Below are 23688 nucleotides of genomic sequence, written 5' to 3' on the forward strand. Positions count from 1 at the left end.
GTAGGTAGTCCTCTTAAGTCTGGGAGCAATTTTATTAAAAAGTCTTAATTACCAGTATTACAAGACACTCTATGCCGAGGACATAAATTTGCTAAAAAAATACAAAACCTTAATTTCTGTCTAAACTACACAAAATTCGGATAGGTAGTTCTTATGAAAGTTAACTTTATTTCTTCCAAGGAACCTAAAAATATACGGGGTATTCCACTTAAAATTCTGGTGTTAAAGTCGGTGCAATACTTTTTGAACACCCTGTATTGATGAAGCTCAAATAATTTAAAAATTCTCTTAAAACGAAAACACTGCTGTAAGAATTTTTTTTTGCACACCCTGTAGATTCTAAGAAAAGGTATAGCCCCCTAATAAAGTGGCCACCCTGTACATTACGTGTTGTAGGTTGCTGTATGTAATTATTAGCATAAGTTTTGTTGAAGGCTTATTAAGAATAAAATCATAGAGTTGAGTTGTTCAGTAATTAACAAAAACCTTACATGGACACAGCAATACTGGAAAACATATCGGAATATAAAACCAGGATCAAGAGCCAAGCAACCTGGATCCAGAGTATGATAAATTATCCAAAATAAAACGAATGGGCTGGCAAGTAGCTGTATTCATATTTGGCAAGATAAATGGAGCCTAACAACTTGCAGTAGATTGAAGGAACTGTAAACTGGAAAGCAACAGGATTAACAAACTTCTTCAAAAAAAGCCAAAGCAATCCATGATTGCTCAGCATACAATGACACCAAAAAGGGAAAAAATCCTCGCGCGGGTAACAAAAGGCAAAATATACTTTATATGCAAAACTGAAAATACTGGAATGGCAAAGAATTTTGAGAAAAAGCATACCAGGCTTCAAAAACAACCACAAAAAGCTCTAGATAGTACTGTGCATATATTTGTCTTATGTATCCAACACTATGCCGTCAGTTGACAGCCGTACCGTGATGTAAAAATTAAATTGACTTTTTCACCCGGAATAGTAAAAAAAAACTAAATGACTTTATACGGTTTTCCTTTTAATATAGATAGAAAATAATCATAAATAACGTAGTAGTGCTGTACAAAAATAATGGCGTCGAAAGCCATAAAAAAATAAGTTCGGAAAAACTCCGTACTAAAACGGGTAATTTATTACCTTACGACATTGGTTAGTGGTAATTTGTTATTTATCTTATTCAGAAATGCCGTACATGTCTGGTGGTACAGAGAGTGAGAAACATCAGTCACAAACCCGCCTGTTAAGTAGGATAATCTTTAGATTCCATTGATTTTTGCATAAGTAAAATAAAATAACGAATATCCCATTAGAGGTCAAGCGAAAATCTTAGATAAGGAATCAATTATAAAAGACTCCTTTTTTGGAAATATTATATAACAACAACAAAACCGAACACTCTTTAAATTATAAGTCTAATACAAACCAATAAAGCAGCGAGTATTGTAATATTTTGAATTTTATTTAACATATTTAGTAATTGTTAATACGTACTAAAATAAGAATATTTTTGAAAAAACAAATGTGACAAAAACAAGAGTAATGTCAAACTATTGTCTAAGTAATAATGTAGGTTAATCGGTTATCTATAAATTTTAATAAGAAAATAATCTGCTCATTAGATAAGTTTTAATTATTGTGGGAGTGAATTTTATCAATTGTTATTAAAGAAACATTAGAATTGGGAGTTTACAGCAAGTAGACGTCCACCGGCAATTGTTTTATAGTAATATATTGTTATAATTTTTAGTTAATTAATTAAATTATTCTTTTATCTGTCATCTGCGACTGACTCTATGTTGTATCACGTCATTTCCATTTTTTATTTTAGATACTTTTAAGTATTTACTAGAATATAATTATAATTGTACAGGGTGGGCCAATTTAGACGTTTTCTTATGGGAAGTCATGTCCCTGTTAGAGATAAAAAAATTTTGACCTCCATTCTCCGGGCTCAAATTTTAAAAGAAGTTTATTGAAGCAAATGAAATTTTGCTATGGCAAACAGTTTGGCCGCTAGAGGGCGTTTCTGAAATTTGGTCATTTTCGTTTTTCGGCTATGGCTGTTGTGTTTTTAAAGATAAATGATTTCTGTAAAGACTTTCTTATAGCACTTTTAAGCGCTTAACATGCTCATAATATTTAAATTTATACAGGGTGCTTCATTATTAAATTTTTTTTTTTTTTTAAATGGAATGCATATTATTTTTTTGCATTTTCTTGTAGCCCTTAAAATTCCCTTTTCAAATATATATAACACTAATAATCTAAATTTAATAGTTTACGATATATAAATAAATTTCTTAAATATTAAAAACACGTAGGTAATGACCCGCCATTTTAATCGCGTAAACGGAAGAGTAGGCGTGTTTTAAACTGCTATAAGTGAAGCTTAATATTTACATAAACAAACTTGTTTTTATAATCTATGTTTTCCTTTGTATTTATATTTTGATATTAGAATCCAAAAACGTATCAATTTTTCAAAAAATTCCATATGATTAGATGTTTTATCAAATATAATGAGAATTTAAGGGTCTGCGATATCAACGTCCTTATTAAAAATAAGTGCAGTTATTTAAGACACTCAAAGATTAAAAAAGGACGTTATAGGTTCTGTATTTTTTATTGGTGATACTTCAGTAAGCGCTTTTAAAAATCAAAAGTAAATTAAACAATAGCTCCTGTTTTATTAAATATTAATTATATTAATGGACAAATACAGTTATAAAAACAAAATAATACTGTAAAAAAAAACAAAAGTATTTATTTATTTATTTATTTTAAACTTAGAATATGAACTAACAAACAAAAAGTAAAAACCAGATTTTCTTTTTTTATTGATATTTTAACTAAAACTGCAACTCTATATATTACGTACTTATAACAAGTGTTCAAACTGAGCTCCTTCCTGATCAATGCACCAGCGGCTACGTTTTTCAACATTATCAACAGCGTTTCTTAATTCAATATTTGTTATTGTTGCAAATGCATTATGTAAAGCTTTTTCCAACATTACTCTTGAAGTAATTGGCTGTTGGTATACCAAGTCTTTTATTCTTCCCCAAAGATAAAAATCTAAGGGTGTTAAGTCAGGGGATCTAGGCGGCCAACGTATTGGACCTTGATTTCCTATCCACTACTCACCAAACTGCTCATTTAAATAATTACTGACCACTCTAGAATTGTGCGGTGGCGCACCATCCTGCTGGAAAAATATAGGATGCCTCTGCTGGGCTAGAGGCAATTCCTCTAGGAAGCGCTCAACTTGCGTTTGCAGAATTTGTAAATATCGCTCTGAATTTAACTGTCCATCATAAATATAGGGACCAATAAATCTACCACGAAATATGGCTACCCATACACTAAAACTGTAACGGCCTTGATTTCTTACAGCCACCGTTGCGTAAGGATTTGCTCGAGCCCAGGTATACCTATTATACCTATTAAAAATGCCTGCACTACTAATCGATGCTTCATCCGTCCAAATACAATTGTAGCCAAATGTTGTATCTTGACCACACTTGGCGTCGCAAATGTCGGTGCAAATACCACCGACAGAATTCCAATCTTCTATCACGATCCGCAGGAAAAAGATGATGAGCTTTTCGGGTTCGATAAGCTTTATACCTATATTTTTTTAAATCCGTCTTGCAGAGGTCCTTGGCACACCAGTTTCTACTTCCAATTTCCGGGTGGATAGATTAGAGTTATTTTCAATTGCGCCCAAAACTGTTATATCCAATAGTTCTTGATCGTCATTTATATTATTATTAGCATTTCTTCGCGGTTTAGCAAAAGAACCAAAATTAATAAGGTTTCTTTTTAATTTCTTAAACAGCGTACTATGTGGCTGCCCCCGTTCTGGATATCGTCGTTGATATAAATTACAGGCCTCTCTTGCATTTTCATTACATTCAATAAAACATTTAATCATATCGAATTTTTCATAGTTTTGATACATTGTGATTATCACATAAAAGAAATACAAAGTAAAACAGATTATAAAAATAAGCTTGTTTATGTCAAAATGACGTATTACTCAAAGCAGTTTGACAACCGCCTACTCAACCCTTTACGCAATTGTTTCACCCGCAATTGTGTCACCCGCCTACTCTGTTTTTTAGGCGTTTTAAATGGCACGGCATTATAATTTATTGATACTTAAGAAATCTATTTATATCTCTTAAACTAATGAATTTAGATTATAAGTGTTATGTATATTTGAAAAGGGAATTTTAAGGGCTACAAGAAAATGCAAAAAAATAATATGCATTCCATTAAAAAAAAAAAAAAAAAAAATTTAATAATGAAGCACCCTGTATAAATTTAAATATCATGAGCATGTTAAGCGCTTAAAAGTGCTATAAGAAAGTCTTTACAGAAATCATTTATCTTTAAAAACACAGCAGCCATAGCCGAAAAACGAAAATGACCAAATTTCAGAAACGCCCTCTAGCGGCCAAACTGTTTGCCATAGCAAAATTTCATTTGCTTCAATAAACTTCTTTTAAAATTTGCGCCCGGAGAATGGAGGTCAAAATTTTTTTATCTCTAACAGGGACATGACTTCCCATAAGAAAACGTCTAAATTGGCCCACCCTGTACGTAGTTTACTTAGTGTTTTTAATGTTGAATCTTTTAGACTTTCTTTAGAATTTAAGCAAAAATACCAATATTACCATTAAGCGACATCAAATACCTCACGTATGTATGTACCTGCGTTTTAGGTTATACGCATTTATCTATCTATTAGGTTATAAGTACTTTAAACGAGCCTGGCTCAAATAAGCTTACATAACTTTTATGCCGGTCTATCTTTTACAGCGTAATATACTACATATCTTTAAAATATATTCACCAAATATTTCTTTTAAAAAAAGTTGCAACAGTCTTTAGCAGGATCTTTAATAAAAATATGTAGCAAGTGGAGAATAAGTTGTTAATACGAAATTATTAATCACGAATAGGGAGACAATTATTTTTTATTTGTCTAATTTAAATAATTTAACCAATATAAAAGTAAAAAGAAATCCATAAAACTAATTAATTAAAGTTATATAGTTGATGCTGTAAAAAAATTTAATGTTTAAGAAGCCAGTATTCGTCAGAAATATTTAAAAAGTCGCTATAAAATTATTATATATTTATGTATCACTTGCAGTACAAACAATTTCACATAACAATAATTTACCAGTCACGTATTTTAATTTTTTTGTTATAGATAACAAAAAGTTTAAAAGGCCTTTCTTAATAATAATAAGCTTTTAAATTTAATATGCGTCTTTTGTGGAAATAAGTGGACGTATTTTCGAAACAAAATTTTAGATTTCAATCTGGCATCTTCTAGTTTCTGACTGCATTTAATTCTTTTTAAATGTCTTGCAATCCAAATTCGTCGATTTACTTTATTTTATTATTACAGCGGCAATGGTCCAGCGCGTAGAGTTTCGCTTTATAGGAATATCGCAAAAAAATGCATATCATTAATACAAGATTAGTTCTAGGTTTTTTTTATATTTTGGGAAAAGATTCTTAAACCAAGAAAGCCTATTTAACAATGTTTTCTACTTACCAGTATTTCGTATTCGTCGTATATTTGTTGTCCGACAGAAATGTTAACAATTTTTCTTGTTCCATTTTTGATTCGATTATCAAGGAGAAAACATTTTACGAGTTTACGTGCAATATGCCTTGACAAGTCATAAGTGAGATTGACTATGCAAGAATTGTGGTCTTACCTGAAGAAGGCTACTCTCAACCGTTCATGGCTAATAGAGTTGGGGTTTGACAAAGTGATGTGTTTCGCACTTGGAACAGCTATTTCCAAAATAATTCTCTTTCTGATAGAACGAGCTTCTATCGCTTGAAGGCGTGTAACTAATTAACAACAAAACCGCTATATCCACTTAACCATCCGAAGAAACCCAACTATTGCAATACCAGCAGTCCAAAGAGATATGCTATATGCTTTAGGAGTTTAAGTAGCAGTCTCTAGATTGCAGAAGCGAATAGTGGTAATAGGTTTGAAGTGTTTCCGATCATTAAGAATGCCCCGACTATAACGTGAGCACAAAGTTCACCGATTATAATAGGCACAAGAACACATAGGCTTTACCTAAAGAATTTTGGACCTCGGTTGTTTTTTTATGACGAAACAAAAATTTGTTTGGTGCAGGCTAGTCATAGGATACGGATCTGGAGGCGTCAACAAGCGCCGTCCAGCTTGCATACCCCGTACTACCCATCACGTCTAATGGTCACACAGAATTAATTTATATTCAAGGCACAATAACAGATACATGTGGGAGATTCTGGATCCTTATGCCAGACTATGGCGAGGAGCTGGTATTGTTGCTGTATTATTTAGAAGTAGAGGCTCTTAACAGTTATTTTTGAAACAATTACAGATACATTTTTATAACCTTATTTCAATTTCATAATGAACACTATCTTTAAAAGTTTCATAAACCAAAATATGAAATGCATCATAAATATAATCATGAAAGTTTTGACATGTGGAATCAATCCTATTTTCGTTTAAAATAATATAGCAATACAGAGAAATAAATCATCATTAATTTGGAAAACTAAACAAGACACTTTGCTTTTCGAAAATCATAGTATTGTACGTTATTTTAAAGCCTTTTAAGGCGAGAGTTTACCTGGCCACGGCATTTGCCGCCTTTCACCGGACAATAATTGAATTGAAATTTAGTCCAGGCCTCTCATAAGAGTAGTCGGTCTCTTTTTGCTCCCGGTCAAATTTCGCTAAAGATCAAAGCAATTTGGGCGGCTTTCGCAAACAGCAGTCGTTTTGTGTACACGGAGTTCGTCCGTCCTATTTGTTTTGGTGTTTTTGAATGGTTTAATTTTTTTGACAGTGCCGTGATTATTGTAATACGTTTTTAATCATGTGTAACAAAGAAAATGTATTTTGCGTTCCAGGACCTAATTATTGTACATACTTAAGCGATACTCAGGGTGTTCAAGAATTTAGCGCTTAAATTTGTCAATATGACTTTTTTGAAAATATACACCGTGGTTCTGTTATTTTTTCAAGACAAGGCCCCTGTAGCTTCTTCAATAGTTGATTCATTTTTTTAAATTTTGCTGGCATAATACACTAGTTCAACTATAGCTAGAAGTGTATCTACAAAATTTCGTTCCAGGATTGAAATAAAATATTGAAATATTTGTCTCCTTCGTAAAGAAATACTCTGTAGATTCGATGTTTGTATTTGTGTAAACTATTTAAAGACCCAAAGGAAATTATCAACGAAATAAGATAAAAAAATAATTTAGACCGGCTACAGAAGCTGGTAAGCAAAAAATATATATGAGTTTTATCAATTTTTTTTTATAACATTTTGAATTAAACTTATACTTGATTGATACTTTGATGTATACATGTAAAAACATGTTTTACATGCATCATACAAGTAATGTTTGCAATAAATTAAATCGTTAAAATACCAAAAAGTGGCATAATTTTATAAGGCGTGTTTTTTTACCACGATACTCTTTTACATAATATTTATTTATTTTTTAAATAGTTCACATAAAGTAAATATGCATCAGGTTTTTATGATTTAAATATCCTTTTAATAAGTTTCAAATTTTTTTGCCGATACTTAACTATCTAGTAAATTCAAACAAATAAATATTATTAAAGTATTACAAATAAAATAAACAATACGTATACAATAAACATGTAAAAAAAATTCAAAATGCATTCCACCAGCATTTATACCAAAGTCAAAAACTTTGGCAAAAGTTTGGTGATTTAGCATTCTATGGCATAGAAAACGTCTTTCATATTCCTGGACCGCCGCTCTTTTATTTCATCACAATATCCGTAAACAAAAATAATATATGCACTCTCAGTTGAAAATGTCGCATTTTTTAATGCACAATAAGACGCTGGTTAATACTACTATTTAAGTATAGATAGCTCTAGAATTGTATATATACATATTATATAATTGTACTAAACATAATATGTTTCATTTAAATTAGCAAAACAATTTTTCGGAAGCTTTACTTTAAAAATGCCTTTCAAACAAAGAATATCCTCCATTATATATTTATCTTAAATTATTCTTCTCATTCTAGGTATATTATGCTAAAAAGAAACGCCGTGCGGCCCAAGTCCAAGGCGACGATAGTTCGCATAAAAAAGAACGAAAGATTTACAATGACGGTTATGACGACGACAACCATGACTATATCATCAAGACCGGTGAAAAGTTCCTTGACAGGTTAATACATGACATAATAATGTTTAACTTTTCTCCGTTTCTTTATGTTTGGTAATTTGTTTAGATATGAAATTGACTCCCTTATTGGCAAGGGGTCTTTTGGACAAGTGGTGAAGGCCTACGACCACGTGGAGCAGTGCAATGTGGCTATTAAAATAATAAAAAATAAAAAACCCTTCCTTAACCAGGCCCAAATCGAGGTCAAGTTGCTCGAAATTATGAATAAGGCTGACGCAGAGAATAAGTATTATATAGGTAAGTTTTTTCAGTAAATATTTAACATTTTAAATGTGACCTGTAATTTTTTCAGTAAAATTAAAAAGACATTTTATGTGGCGGAATCATCTATGTCTCGTGTTCGAATTATTGTCGTACAACTTGTATGACCTACTGCGAAACACGAATTTCCGAGGCGTATCTCTGAATTTGACGCGAAAGTTCGCGCAGCAGCTGTGTACGGCGCTGCTGTTCCTTTCCACTCCCGAACTTAGTATAATTCACTGTGATCTTAAACCTGAGAACATTCTCTTGTGTAATCCGAAGAGGTCAGCGATTAAAATTGTTGATTTTGGTAGCTCGTGTCAACTCGGACAAAGGGTAAGTTTCTTTGCTACAGGATATTTTATAGCAATAAGTGAGACAGTCAAATTTCGTGTATTACTCTGACCATATCTGTACACCGTGCCCCATTTATATATTGGTTTGTTATTTTAACTCGAATTTAGTAGAAGCTAGTTTTTCCTACGCCAAATCAATTTACCGAAAACTGATAGGATAATAGTGATGGATTTGTCCTAATCTAAATTACTTAGGACCGCGATTTTACTAGTTTGAACTCGTCAAAAGGTAACCGGTCGGCTTTGTCTCGCCGATCACAAGGATTTTGCACGCGCCTTTTGACTGTTATGGAGTGTTCGTCTTAATGCAGAATCGTTGCGTATTGTGCGTGTTGTCCATAAGCTAGACATTTTGAAATATTTTGTGTTGCTTATGAATTTTAAAGTTCGGAATGCATTTCTGTATCTCGGCATAATAGATCCATCAAGTGGGCACGTAGATCAAAAATAGTGAAGGCAGAGATTTTTGTTTGAAGTTTTATTACCTGAGGACGAAAACTCAACTTATTTTAATGTTTTGACAAAGAAAAAGTACTTGCAACAAAGAAGACAAAAGATTTGATGTGGTGCATATAGGAGATCTAAAGAAAATTTACTTCTAGACATGAAGTAAATACAAATAAAACAAATGTTATCTCACCGCTGATGAGTTATACGACGATATTGACGCAGTTCACTTAGCAGTGGGACATGGTGGACATAATAGAATGTTGACTGAAACCCAACCCAACCTCTAAAAAGTTGCAAATATCACGAAAGAAATGTTCTGAAATGTCTTTTTTTTATCTAGGTGCGTGGTGTGTCAACAAAACAAGACCAAAGAAAAGAGAGGATTAGTTTCTAAACCGATGTTGCACTCCAAAATGAATAACCGATGCCAAGTCGATCTTCGAGACACAACCAGATGGAAAGTTAAAATTTATACTGGTGTATCGGGACCACCTAACAAAATTTGTGTTTGTTTGTCCATTGGAAAGTAACAGAGCCGAAGAACCTACCATTTAAATGATATATTTTTAACTTTCGAAACCCTATGTACGGCCGAGAATTTGTAATTTTATGTGAGAAGCCTATGGCCAGAACCCAATATTGCGAATGGAAAACCACGACATAGTCAAAGTCAAGGATCAGTCGCAAGGGCCAAGTAAGATATTCAAAATAGTGGTGAAAGCAGTTGGATGATTGACAGCCAGATAAAGGGTCAGGACGACTAAGTTACATACAGTTTACGCAAAATCGGGCATTTTATTCTGGAATTAAGAAATCGCTTTATAAGGCAAGATTTGGTGTAAAATCCAAGGTTGGACGATCTTCGACAGCTGTTTATTGACAAGTTTTTCCTATGGAAATGTAGATGATGAAAAAGGGTGGAGCATCACAAATTATCGAAGGTTGCGTAGAGGCTTGAAAAACAAGTCACAAAGATAGGCAACCACCACTCTTCGAAACGTTATTGAAGTTGTGCTTGAGGTATCTGATGATGGATTTTATATGATTGGGATGAAGCATGGTATCTTACAAAAATTATATTGCAGGTAACTATTTAATTTGTTTAAATTTGTATAAAGTGTAGTTGCACCAAGAAGTGTTCATCGAATTGATGCATTTGCAAGAAAAACATCGTTATCTGAAACTCGATATATCATAATAGTTTGACATGTAAACAATAAAAATTAGCAAACATGCTTCTAGTAATAGTATTTTCTTTAATTAGTAGTAAAAACGTAACTTTTGTGAAGAGACTGTGTGTAGACTAGGACAAATCAGTTTAGACTAATATAAACTAGTTAATCTATCGCTCTTCGGAATCGGATATACTGATTCGGCCTAGAAAAAACTAGTTATCCCGAAATCGAGTTTGTCCGGTAACATATACATAGGGCACGAAGAAATCCACCTAAACGTCCAATTTTTCGTTTTAAATTCATCCTTATAGATTTTGAACTGATTTTTAATGTTGAGCAATCGCAATATTTTTATTACTTTAAATAACGGAATTATTGAATTTCTAAGTTTTCTATTTCCAACTGCTTTAAACATACGCGCGGAGCAATCTTTTTTCCCCCGACCCCTTACAATTATTCCTATTGTAGTTTAAGGCTATAATAAGATGTGTACAAATATAAATGTAGGTAGAATTACTGATTCTTCAATAAAATTTAACGATTTTAATGAAATATTGGTTGCTCAAAATCATAAAAAAGTTTTAAAGTTTTCAGTAGACTCCGAAATTAGTAGCCATTAAGAAGGATTTTCAGAAAAAAACCATTTCATGTTTCATTTGGGAAAAATTGACCATTGATCCACCATTCAACAAATGGTATTTTTATTGCAAATTAACCTTCAGATATTTATATTTAAAATGAGCAGAACATTTTATTTAGGTGTTTGTATCATCCTCCGTCCACTGATTGATTTTGATTTTTTTTTTCAACTTTGTGTCTTTCGGTGATAGTTGCTTTTGTTCTTGATTTTTGATAATTTTTTTTATGTAGTTACATACATTTAACACAATTTTTAAGGCTTCTTTATACATTCAGTTTGTCTTAACGTGTAAATAAGGCGACTCGATTTTGTTCGTATCACTTTCTCCCAAACGCTGCATTTGCCAAAAATCCTAATCCTGAGACCTTGTTTTATTATCTACAAAACGCGAACGAGGGTGTTAGAAATTTCGATTTCAGTTGGCAACATCAGAAGCAATGAAATCGTTAATTATAGACGTGTATAGCGATACACAAATTTAAATCGTATGCCGTATTATTGCGAAGGATGCGTATCACGACTCTTTTAAATAACAATATCGTAACCAACTAGCATTGCAAAAACTTTGTTTTCAAAAACTAAAAATAAATGTAAGTCCTCCTCGGTCCTACAGAAGTAATGTGGTTTGTTATGCCTCTAGTGACATAAGTACTAGTGAATCTTAATAAACTAACCAACATTTTTCTAAGATCTTATTACCTACATTTTGTGGTAAAAATTTAGATTGACTCGAGTATTGTCACACATGTGAATCTCTTATACATAATAAAGAAACCTTAATGGTCACACAGAAATTTGCTTATTTGACGGCCTTATTGGAGGGGCCTCCTGCCAAAATAATAAAAACTACAGTTTAGAAAGATACAATTGCCTCGTTTGTTAATAGATACCACATTAAAGAATTGATGAAATTGAAAAACTTTCTTTGACAGAATCTTTTTCAATTATATTGGACATATGCTGTTTTCTCCTATGAAACATGTTTAACATTTAAGAAAAAAAATCTTGGACAATTAATATATTCCCCTAATTCATATTTTAATTACGGGTCCGCACTAATAAGTTTCAGAAACGAATATACCGTGGTATATTCGTACACAGAAAAAAGGGAATACTTAATTTTTTTACTTTTCAAGATAAACAAATGAAGTTTGGTATATTGATAGAATAGTTATAAGAGCATCTTTTACCATATTTCATTATTTTCCACCACTGCCAGTTTAACAGGAAGTGACACTAACTTTCTTATTTTAAATGGGACACTTGGTATATTATTACGTATTTCGATAGAAAATAATATTCCAAAAACAATGATACTATATTTGCTACCTTTTGTTTTATACTCATATAAAAATCATTTTTTGTACATTTTAAAATAGAGTGCGATAAATGCGTTAAAAGATTTAATTTTTAATCAAGTAATCATGGAAAAATAATTTTCATTGTATTTTATGACTTAAATCTTTTACACGCCTATTTAAAATGTCCAAACCATTAATTTTGGCATTTACTTAATTTTTTTAAATTGCACATTATTGGAAACAACCACTTTTCAAGAGCGGTTTCTTTTTCCCAATAATTTGATATGACTATTTTTTAAATCGGCTGATAAATAAGCCCATAAGAAGAAAAAAACTAATTTACAAAAATGAACGAACAGGAAGCATTGTAATGACACGCCTGCCTATTTTTTTCAACTGACATAACACATCATATTTTGTCAAACGTCATATTACTTCTCGGGAATAAAAGAACAAATTTTCCAATTCAATATTTTTTTCAGTATCTTAATACGACATATTTTACAATAACATTTATTTAACATAACATAATAAATCGCATTTTAAAAGTGGTTGTTCCCAATAATGTGCAATTTAAAAAAATTAAGTAAATGCCAAAATTAATGGTTTAGGCATTTTAAATAGGCGTGTGAAATATTTAAGTCATAAAATGTAACGAACTACTATTTCTCCGTTATTACTTGATTAAAAATTAAAACTTTCAACGCATTCTTAGCACCCTATTTTAAAATTTAAAAAAGTGATTTTTTCTGTGACTATAAAATAAAAAGTGGAAAACACAGTATTATTGTTTTAAGAATATTATTTTTTATTGAAATACATAAAAATATACCAAGTGTCCCATTTAAAATAAGAAAGTTAGTGTCACTTCCTGTTAAACCGGAAGTGATGAAAAATAATAGATGTCAAAAGATGCCCTTATAACTATTTTATCGCTATACCAAATTTCAATTGTTTATCTTAAAAAGTAAAAAAGTTATTAAGTGTTCCCTTTGGTCTGTGTCACCCAGTATATTCTTCATCCTAAAAGCTTTTGTTCGTTTCAATATAAATAGAGTAATCGGATTGATGTCGCAAGAAACAAAACCACAAAAACTATAGATTCGCTGTTATACAAACGAGATCATTACAAATGTCTGTAAATGGCAAAGAAAAGACCGTTTTTCTTGTATAAAAATTTGAAATAAAAATAATGAATTTGTAGTGGTCAAAACGGCTGCACAAAATATATCATTTAAACTTCAACAGAATACTGATTTTATAGAACGAATCTATATTGTCTTTTTTATCCATAATATATTTTTGTAATACACACGTTTAACTGACATTTCGCGCAATTTTCTTTTATGCAGATATACCAGTATATCCAATCGAGGTTCTATCGATCGCCGGAGGTTCTTCTAGGCATATCATACGATCTGGCCATCGACATGTGGTCCTTAGGTTGCATTCTAGTAGAGATGCACACCGGAGAGCCGCTATTCAGCGGATCGAACGAAGTGGATCAAATGAACAAAATCGTGGAGGTGTTGGGAATGCCACCCAAGCACATTCTGGACCAGGCGAACAAAACTCGAAAGTTCTTTGAGAAAGTCGCTAGCGAGCGAGGGTAAGATTCGTTGGTTTATTTTTAAAGTTTTTATTCACACATTATTCTGTAATCAGAGCAGACTCTATAAAAAAAAAATTGATAGTATACACGGTGCTATCAATTCGGAGTTTATTATTAGGATTTTGATAACCATAAAACATAAAATATTTTGGCAAAGCGCAGATTTGTAAGCAGTAATATGATGTTCCATAGTTATTTGGAAAAAGTAAATTTTTTTCATGTTTTTTAATGCTTATTTGCAATATTCTCATTACAGAGGTTTCAATAATGGGCTGCGAATTTATAAGAACCTGTATATAAAATTGTATATTTTCTTTTGCAGAAAAAAAAAATTAGTTTCATAAGTTGTTCATAAAATTTTATGGAAGATAAAGGATATAGAAAAGAGACAAGGTAATAAGAATTCAAAAACAACAAACATCGTTCTCATCTTGCGCAGGTTCTCTAGGTCCTCGCAGGTTTCATCTTGTACTTAGTAGAGGGAGAGTACTTGAAACGCTATTCTTTTCTTTTTAACTTGTACCTTAGAATTACTATTACTGGGCAAGTTAATACAGGGCTCTCTCAGCTTCTCGTCAATATACTTTTTAGGCCGTTTATAAAATCTTTTTTTTTTGTTTCAAAACTGGATTTACTTATAGGATCTTTTGGTACAAGTATTGTATACTGACTGGTGTACTTCCTTGAATATTCCAAATTTCTTATGTATAAACTTTATTCAGGTGTTTTTGTTTTGAAAGTATGTACAAATATTCTATTGTACCATATGTTTTTGAAATAAGAAATTAAAGTTTTAATAAGTTTCATTAATGTGTATTATTCATTTTATGTTATATTCATTTTATATTGTTCTTTTACAATATTAAGAAGTCTTAACTGAGCCTTGTTTAGGATATGATTTTTTCATGGAAATAATAAGTTTTTTGTAGCCTTTCCACTATGTATTAACCCAAGTAGGTAATGGCCAAAAAATTAGTTAAAAATTAGAGAAGCAGCAGAAATAATTTTAGATAAAACTAAAAACTGTGTGTTGAATATGACCACTTAATAGTGGTCATATTCAACATTTTGGAACATATTCAACCCTTTTGGAGGGGTATGGCAACTTTTTAAAAGATTTTTTGGGAAATATCATCTTAACCAAAAGAATGTTCATTTTTTAGTTCTTTGAGGATTTGCTATATTTCGTGTAAATCTTACCTAAAAAATATAACGGGTCAGAAATAGATCAAAAACAAAAATTCAGTAGGTTATGATCTATGTTGCACTTTTCTTAATAAATCTTGTCATAGCTTGCACTAACTCACCGACCATATTGTAAATTTCTCCTAATTGCTATGGCTGCTATTAGTGCTTCAAAATCTCATCTTGCTCTCTTGCAGTTTTAAGAGTTTTTTTAAAGAATTTTGCAGTGGGGGTTGTGTGCTTTTATAAGTAAGGTTTGTTTTTACATTTTAATATGTTGTAAATAAAACTTGAATCAAGCTTAGTTCTGACACATTATCTTATAATAGATTTCACTTTGTATAGTGTCATTTTTGAATTTAGCTGCATCAAAAAATAGTTACAAGGACTTGGAGGAGACTTGATACTACATATAAAATTGGTCTTTTTACTTTATTCACAATCATAACCTGCTTTCAGAGAGTCGAATAATACTTAAACCAGGAAGTCTTTATTTTGAATATCTGATATTAAATTTATTGCTGTGATTCCAGTAATAGTATTTCCAATTTCTTTTTAATAATAGTATTTATTTAAATTAGTTTTTAACACGTTTACGTTTATAGTAGTGGCAGCTATCGATACGTCCTAAAAAAAACTAAGGACGGCAAGAAATACAAAAGCCCAGGTTCAAGACGGTTACAAGAGATCCTCGGTGTAGACAATGGTGGACCGGGCAGTAGGAGGGCCGGAGAACCAGGACATGCGCAGTCAGACTATCTTAAATTTAAGGTACGGTTAAGATTCAATAGTTAAAAAGTTCGTATTTACTAAGTTTGCTGCTTATATTTTAGGACCTAATAACGCGAATGCTTGACTACGACCCCAAAACTCGTATAACTCCTTATTACGCACTGCAGCATGGGTTCTTTAAGCGCACCAGCGACGAGGGTACGAATACTGCGTCGGCAACGGCCAACCATAGTGCGAGTAGCAGTCCCGCTATTACTGGCCTTGATATATCTAACAGTCAGCATGGTAAGTGTTAATTATTCATAGATTAATTTATCTATTTTAGCCCTTTACTAACCATCTTATGAAGAAGAATAATAACTATTTGAAATCTTAAATTCTAAAAGCGGTAATTTTAGCCATTCTGAAATTTTTTGATAATTATTTTATAAAAATATACAGGGTGGCATTATGTTAGATGCCTATATCTTTTCACAGAGTGTATTATGTGAAAAGCTTTCAAGTGAAAATTTTATTTTATGATATTTATGTATACACAAGGTAATTTGTTTTTTTGCTGGTGGATACTAGCTTCGTTATTTTAAATGTGATACCCTATATTATATCAGTTATACATCCTACTATTTAAACTATTTTCCATTAACAGTTCAATGTATACATTTTTACACTTTTTTAAGATATTTAGTATTTTTATTTTTAGCTCCAATTTGTCTTGTATTTGAGATTGTGTTATTCTAAAGCAAAATAGCTTTACTAACTAATAATAGCTCTAATTAATAAACTAGAAATCTCGTTTTCTTTTTTTTATTTGGATTTTAAAAAGTATACAGGATCTTAAACATTGACGTTCAAATTTCCCAATATTTAATCTAAGTTAACTTCGATTTTCTTTTTTCTTTGTTTCTGTAATGAGCAAAAAATTTTGATATACCTCAAAAAGTTGTGTCTTATTTATTTACTGTAAATATATTTGTATGAATTTTTACACATACAAATTATGTAGAAACAAAATCTTTATGTAAAAAACAAACACTTCAAAATTACTATAGTACATTTTTATATTTGCCTATCTTGAACCGCTTTCCGGAAAATTTCTATTTCACTGATAGCCCGAATAATCATATCTCAATAACTTGTTGTCTAATTGTTTGTTTTAATTGATTCTTGCTTGTTATTCTATTTTTATATTCCTTGTTCTTGTTTAGCTATTCCACCACAAGGCCTTTGGTATTATAAGGGGGCACTATTGTGTTGGAAAATTGATTCCCTCTTAATATGATCCAGTAGTGCATTAATAAGTGGGGTAATTTTGGTTTCTAGTAAAACTAGATATCATTGAGATTACCCTCATAAAAAATTGCGCAAATAATATATATAATAATGTCACTAATTATTCTACACCAAACACTGTAACCTTATTTTTGTTTAGGTTTTTCTACAGTACTTTTTATAAATTAATCAGTGTTGGGATATTTTTTTTTAATAAAAATTCATGCTGTATTAAAAAAATGGGGTCATCCGATCACAATGTTGTTTTAAATATCTTCTGTTCTAAGAAAAATTATTTTATATTTTTTTATTCGTACGCTATTTAAATTTAAAAATTCTCTTTCCTAATTAATTAAAAAATTGGGGCTAAGAAAATCATTAGCTTGTCCTCTTTAAAGTACTTTAAGATATTATTTTATTAAAGTTTCGCCTATTTTAAAAAATTGTGTACCAAATTTACCATATTATTGTAACTCAAACTGTTTAAAAAAATGGTCCATTTTTCATGAAGACACTGACATACAATTATTGCTATATGAACAAAAACGCAAAATCTACCGTATCACAGTTCTTTTTTAACCTCCACATTAAAATTAATTCTTGCTTGGAAAATGATGCGTCAGTGAAAATTTAAAAGAATAAATAATATTTATTTTGTTTTACATATTGAATTTATATCTAAAAAATAGGTGGTGTACTGCTCGTGTGTGTTACTCTTGTAGGCGTAGTAATTTATGAAAGAAAATTAAACTTGTTTATGAATTTGTAAATAGACAAATGGGAAGCCTGATCGTGTGACACATCATTGTAAGCAGCATTAAAATGTCTATATTCAACGATGCCAAAAAAAATTAAATCGGTTAACGTTAACTAAAATGTCTGGTAATAATAAATATTTTATCGATGTCATACTTTCGCATGTCAAATGGCTATCCTTTAATGTGATACATTATTTTAAAGGACATAAAATCTATCACCAACGGTATATGAAAAATGTAAGTTTATAGACTTATAAACAGTAAGGATGTAAAAAGGTGTTTAAAAAATAAACTATTTAATCATTTTATTGTGCTCAAAATGTGCTCCGTTATTCGCGAGCCCATAATAAAATCTGTTTTAATATTCTTTACGAACACTGGCACAAACACTTGTCCTCTAATATCTCGACATTTACGAGTAATTCGATCCTTATATCATTAATAGTTTCAGGTGTGGTGTTATAAACTTTGCTGCTGTTTTTTAAATACCCCCAAAGGAAAAAATCTAGTGGTGTTAAGTCTGACGACCGTGCGGGCCATTCAGTTGCACGACGCCTGCCAATCCACATCCCTGGAAACTGTTCATTAAACCACTTTCAAACTGTCAAAGCGTAGTGCGGTGAATCTCCTACTTGTTGGAAATACAAATTATTTTCGATTAGTATCCCAAAATCATTTTCATCCATTTGGTTTTCCAAAGATTGGACGATTGAAGGATATATTGTACTTTCGAGGAGGATTTTTTAGTGGTAAATCGCTTCAACCTGAAATTAGATGGAAATTTGTTGGCCATTTAAAATAATGTGTGACACTATGAAGGAACCGTTTGAGTTAATAAAAAGTTTTTGATTCCTACAAATTTTTTCTTACTTTTCGCGTATTCGTCGATTATACGTTGTTTTTTCCATTGGGTCGGATAAGAGATATGTATGCTCTTTAAAATGACGTATCACACTTCGGGTAGTCATTTGAAATACAAAAGTTTGAGGTCGATAAAATATCCATTATTCCCAGACATTTTTGGTCACTATTCGCTGGTACGTCAACCGATTAATTTTGTTTTGGAACTGTATATACATTTTGTTTAATGTAAACTATTATCCCATCACTTTTATTAAACTTTGAATTATTATAAAACGTATTAAAACCAGATAATTCAAATTTTTCTTAGTCATCAATAATAAATGTCTGAGAAGACTATAGGATGTATTAGGTTTAAATTTAATGAGTTCAAGTATGTAAGAAGGTTTTTGTATTTGCAGCATATGTTTCAGTCCATTTTCTTAAAATCTTGTGGGTTTGTTGCAAATTCTCTCTGATAACAGTGATTAAATTAATTGCAAATCATCTAGAAAATAATTATAATTGTCCGCAAGATACTAATAATGTAGACTTTTTATAAAAGTAATAAAGGAAAAAAATAGATTTATTGGAATTAACGGCGATTAAAAAACCTTTTAAAGTCATAATTTGTTAACGAAATGTTTGACTTTGATAGCATCTGATTTTTAACAATTACTTTTACGCTTTAATTTTGTCAGTTTGTCGTTGAATTTTCCATTTTCGCGTCAAAACTATATATATCTGTAGGTCTGATGATGATCTAGTTAGGCGAAATATGTAACCTTATAATATATTTTATGCTTTACATATTATACTGTGACACTGTAGGTTTCTGCGTTTATACTGCAATAAGTGTTTATATAAACCATTTGTTTTATTTTGGCACTAGAAACTACTGGTAAAGTATTGCACTATATTTTTGGGACAGTCTGTGACTGCGGTATTTTATTGTATATATTTATTTATATAAATATAAATTATTAATATTCTTTCTTTATTATAACTATCGTTGACATTCATTTTCTGAACTTTCCGTTATTTTTTATTTAATATTTAATTAACCATATTTTCATATCTCTTTCATATTTTTAGGAACTAACCTGAATCAATGACTAACATAGTGATATGGTTATAATTAACCAGTCTAATTTAATACAGGTATAATTTGCAAAGTTCAATGAGTTGAACACATATGCCACTTTTTTTAGATAGTTTTTAAATTGAAAAATATCAATAATCGCTTACTGGAAACAGCAGTCATTTTGAATTATTAATGTTCAAAATATAATCATAATATAAATAACTTCAAATCTCTTACATTATTTTGTTTAAGACATGCATTTTGTATGTATGGTTGGTAACTTTTTGAATTAAGAAATATAAAACTGCACTTAAAACGAGATTATATCAAAGTTAATTACATTTAATAAAATCTTGAAATTGTGGTGCATGTGTTAACAATATGGTCTCGCAAATTGCATGTTTTTTGTTTGCACACAGCACCTGTGTGACGCATTTCCTAGACCTAGATTGTAGATTTTTTGGAACACAATTAAGCATGTTAGATGTAACAAAAAAGTATAAGACGAAATTATAAATATTTTTTTTTGGTGATTAATGAGCAAAAGGCTACACATTTCATTTTAAAAATTATAAACGGCATTGATAAGAACAAATATAATTTAAAACGGATAAGAGTAAATTTGTGGATGAGTTTTAATTGTTCATTTAAAAGAATATGTACTGTCACATGATGTCGTTTTGCTATTAATTTGTTGATCTATTATTATAAAAAACAATTGAAACATTATTTATCTTAGTGACTGTCAACTTTGTAATAAAATTATTTTAAAGGTTCAATTGTTAAGTCTTGACTTAAGGTTCGTAGTTACCGCAGGGGTAAACTACCTAGGCCTGAGAAATTACAATACAAACTTTGCCAGAAATGCTTAAGATTTAGTAATTAGAAGTAATAGTGTACTTATATAAAAAATATCTCATTTAACTTTGCCGGTTAAATTAACGATGGGATTTTATTTTTCTTAGTTTAATATGAAGATTTACTTACTAATTTAGATATAAAAATATATAGGTTTCTAAATGGGGAAGTTTCTATCTCTACAAAATATGGACTTCTATTCAACTATAAAAATATATTAACTTCTTAGGATGGCCATTCTAATTAATAACACTAAGGCTCTCACTAAAGCTCGGTAGCAAACTGGTTTTTTTATTTATGTTTATATTTTGTCTTCTTTTTTACAAATTGGGCTACTTGGCCATTTTACTAATTTTTTCTCAATCAAATTATCCTCATATTAAAAAAAAATATTTCTTTTAAACCGATATACGACTGAAGTAAAATTTCCCAGTAGCCATTTTGTAGAAAATAATAAATTTTTAGCATATGTTAGTGAATATACTATTTTGCTGCAACTCGGAAACAAATAAAAATTTGACAATTCTTTAAACGCACCTCTATTCCTATTCCGTATCTAAAATCGAGTGTTCGAGAGGACCATAGTAGTATTATTTAAAACGGACGCTCTGTCATGTTTTTAAGAGTTTCACTCTTATCGGTAAAATTACCAAATCTTTTCATCCATTTTAATAAAACTTAAATCTAAACTTGGTCTGGCTATCATTCTTATCAAGTTATAGTTCTTCTCTTGTTTCGACTTATTGGGGAAACCGCTGACGTTTTAAACAGTCTGAAACACTGTTATATATATTTTAGTAATCTTAAACTCTTAAAAAGCATCAGATCCCTTATGCTTTACGAATCTACAATGTTGAATAAATATCAATATTATAATCAATCTGGCTTTTGAAATTTAAAAAAATCTATACAGATCTCTAATTTTTTAACAGTCATTGGTGGTATATGAGGAAAGCTTAAAAACGAAAACGTGTATCCTTCCTCCCTTGTTGTTTTTTGGGGAACTCTGGATTTGGTTTACCTTTTTTTGTATTTGCAACGCTCGACCAAGTAGCGTCCCTGCCACGGTGGTGCCGAATTCCGTTTGTCCAAATAGTTTAGCGGTTGCATTAACCTATAAACTGGTCAGTTTTAGCCTATTTTTGTGATAAGACATAATTGAAAGGTTTTGTTATTGTTTATCTAACCCAATTTTTTATTGTTTACCATTGTGATTTTACCCAATAGAAATTTGGACTTTTATTATTTGATAATAAAGTTTAACTCATACCGACCAATACTTCTCATTTGTGATATTCAACGTTATCGTTTTGTGAATTACTTACTCTAGTATACGTTATCCCAAAAAGTGGCTGCAAGAGCAGCATATCTCCTTCAGTGAATTACTAAGTGACGATCATTAAAATGATCTTGATCTACCTAGAATCAAAGTTCCTGCCTTTTCTGGGAACAGAAGAGACTGGCCTTACTTTTATGATCTCTTGAGAACCCTTGTGTATGAGAAAAGAATCCTTTCCTATATACAAAGATTTCAACTTTTACAAATGGCTGTTCAAGGTGAAGCAGCTGAGATTTTTAAAATTATTACCTTAACCGAAGCTAATTATCCTATAGCATTTAATGATTTAACTATATGGTAACACATTTAATGCTTAACCCCCTCCTAATTGGTCTATTGGTAGATCGGAAAGCATGTATCCCAGTGCCGATAATATTCCTAGAGTTGTGCAAGTTCGTAGAGCAAAAAGGCTGTTAACTTCTCAGTTACTTTGACACCTCTCCCTTTCTTAATTTTTTTTGTGTTGTCATTACTAATTGATAGAAGACATATAGTGTAGATATATCTCTTCGTTGTGTGCTCTCTACCGATAATCATCAAAAGCATCTGCAAGACGTTTTTGTGAGAGATATAGAATAGTATGTGTAAAACTGGGACGCCCCAGTCTGCAGTTAATAACATATATAGGTAAATCTTTATTAACGCCGTATATTTTGTCATTTTTAATTTTGCTTTTGGTATACACATGGATCCTTTTAAGGCCCATTTTAATATTTTTTACTGAACCAAAAGATAGTCCAAACCATTTTAGAGATACTAAAAAACCCTTTGGTACCCTCTATTTTTGTACAGCTTCACTCCTAAAAGATAAATTGTTAAGATTTAATTATCTGCATTTTTTGTTTCATAATTTTTTCTGTACGACTTATGGTTTAGTCAGACACGATTAGATGGAGTGCAAAATTTCGAGAACAATCATATTTGGAAAGTACAAAAATCGCATGTTGTAAAAAGATCTAATTTTCAACATAGATTTTCATTAAATATTTGGGCTGCCGCGCCGTGGTAAATAACATGCTTATTGGATCCTACTTTCTTCCACCTGACTGACCTCGGTGATATTTATTTAGATTTTCTTCGACACAATCTACCACAATTATTAGAAGAATTATACTCTAATATTACTCTAAATGTTAGGCAGAATATGCGGTTCCTACATGTGGACCCCCACCACCACATTTTAGATGAGAAGTTCATAAAGATCTAAATAATTGTGTTTCCAAATACATGATTTTTTCAAATTCAAAAAAACTGCAAAAAGAATACAAATTTTCGTTTTAAGCTTATTCCTTATACCACTTACAAACAACGATTGCACGGATTTTTTACACTTACTTATTTTTGAATCAATATCGATACATTGAAGGAAGCCTCTAAACGTTAGGACTTTTACTTGAAGTTTGTTTTTGCTACTTAGGTTATGTGCCAAAAGAAAATAGTAGTGTGCAAGCAAGACTAAAAAGCATTTCTGAACGAAATACTGCTAAGCGTGACAAGCCTGCGTTTTTGATAAATTGGTATTAGTGGAATGTATATTATCGGTAGGGTAAGAAAAGGGTATAAAAC

General features: G+C 31.0%; 1 protein-coding gene across 5 annotated transcripts in view; it reads left to right on the forward strand.

The window, feature by feature from the left end:
- Positions 1-23688, forward strand: part of LOC126738937 (serine/threonine-protein kinase minibrain) — a 65613-nt gene that overhangs the window by 23987 nt on the left and 17938 nt on the right. For 3 of the 5 annotated variants that reach the window (XR_007661491.1, XM_050444429.1, XM_050444430.1), the window contains exons 3-8: positions 8117-8262; positions 8327-8517; positions 8573-8859; positions 13798-14054; positions 15848-16013; positions 16076-16259. Coding sequence is in view for 4 of the 5 variants with exons in the window: in XM_050444429.1 (XP_050300386.1) it covers positions 8117-8262; positions 8327-8517; positions 8573-8859; positions 13798-14054; positions 15848-16013; positions 16076-16259 (1231 nt within the window). In the remaining variant the exon portion in view is untranslated. Of the gene's footprint in view, positions 1-8116; positions 8263-8326; positions 8518-8572; positions 8860-13797; positions 14055-15847; positions 16014-16075; positions 16260-23539; positions 23669-23688 lie in introns of all 5 variants that reach the window. The other 2 variants (XM_050444432.1, XM_050444433.1) reach the window with 2 other exon arrangements.

The sequence above is a fragment of the Anthonomus grandis genome, chromosome 7, assembly GCF_022605725.1.
Source record: "Anthonomus grandis grandis chromosome 7, icAntGran1.3, whole genome shotgun sequence".
Lineage (NCBI taxonomy): Eukaryota > Metazoa > Arthropoda > Insecta > Coleoptera > Curculionidae > Anthonomus > Anthonomus grandis.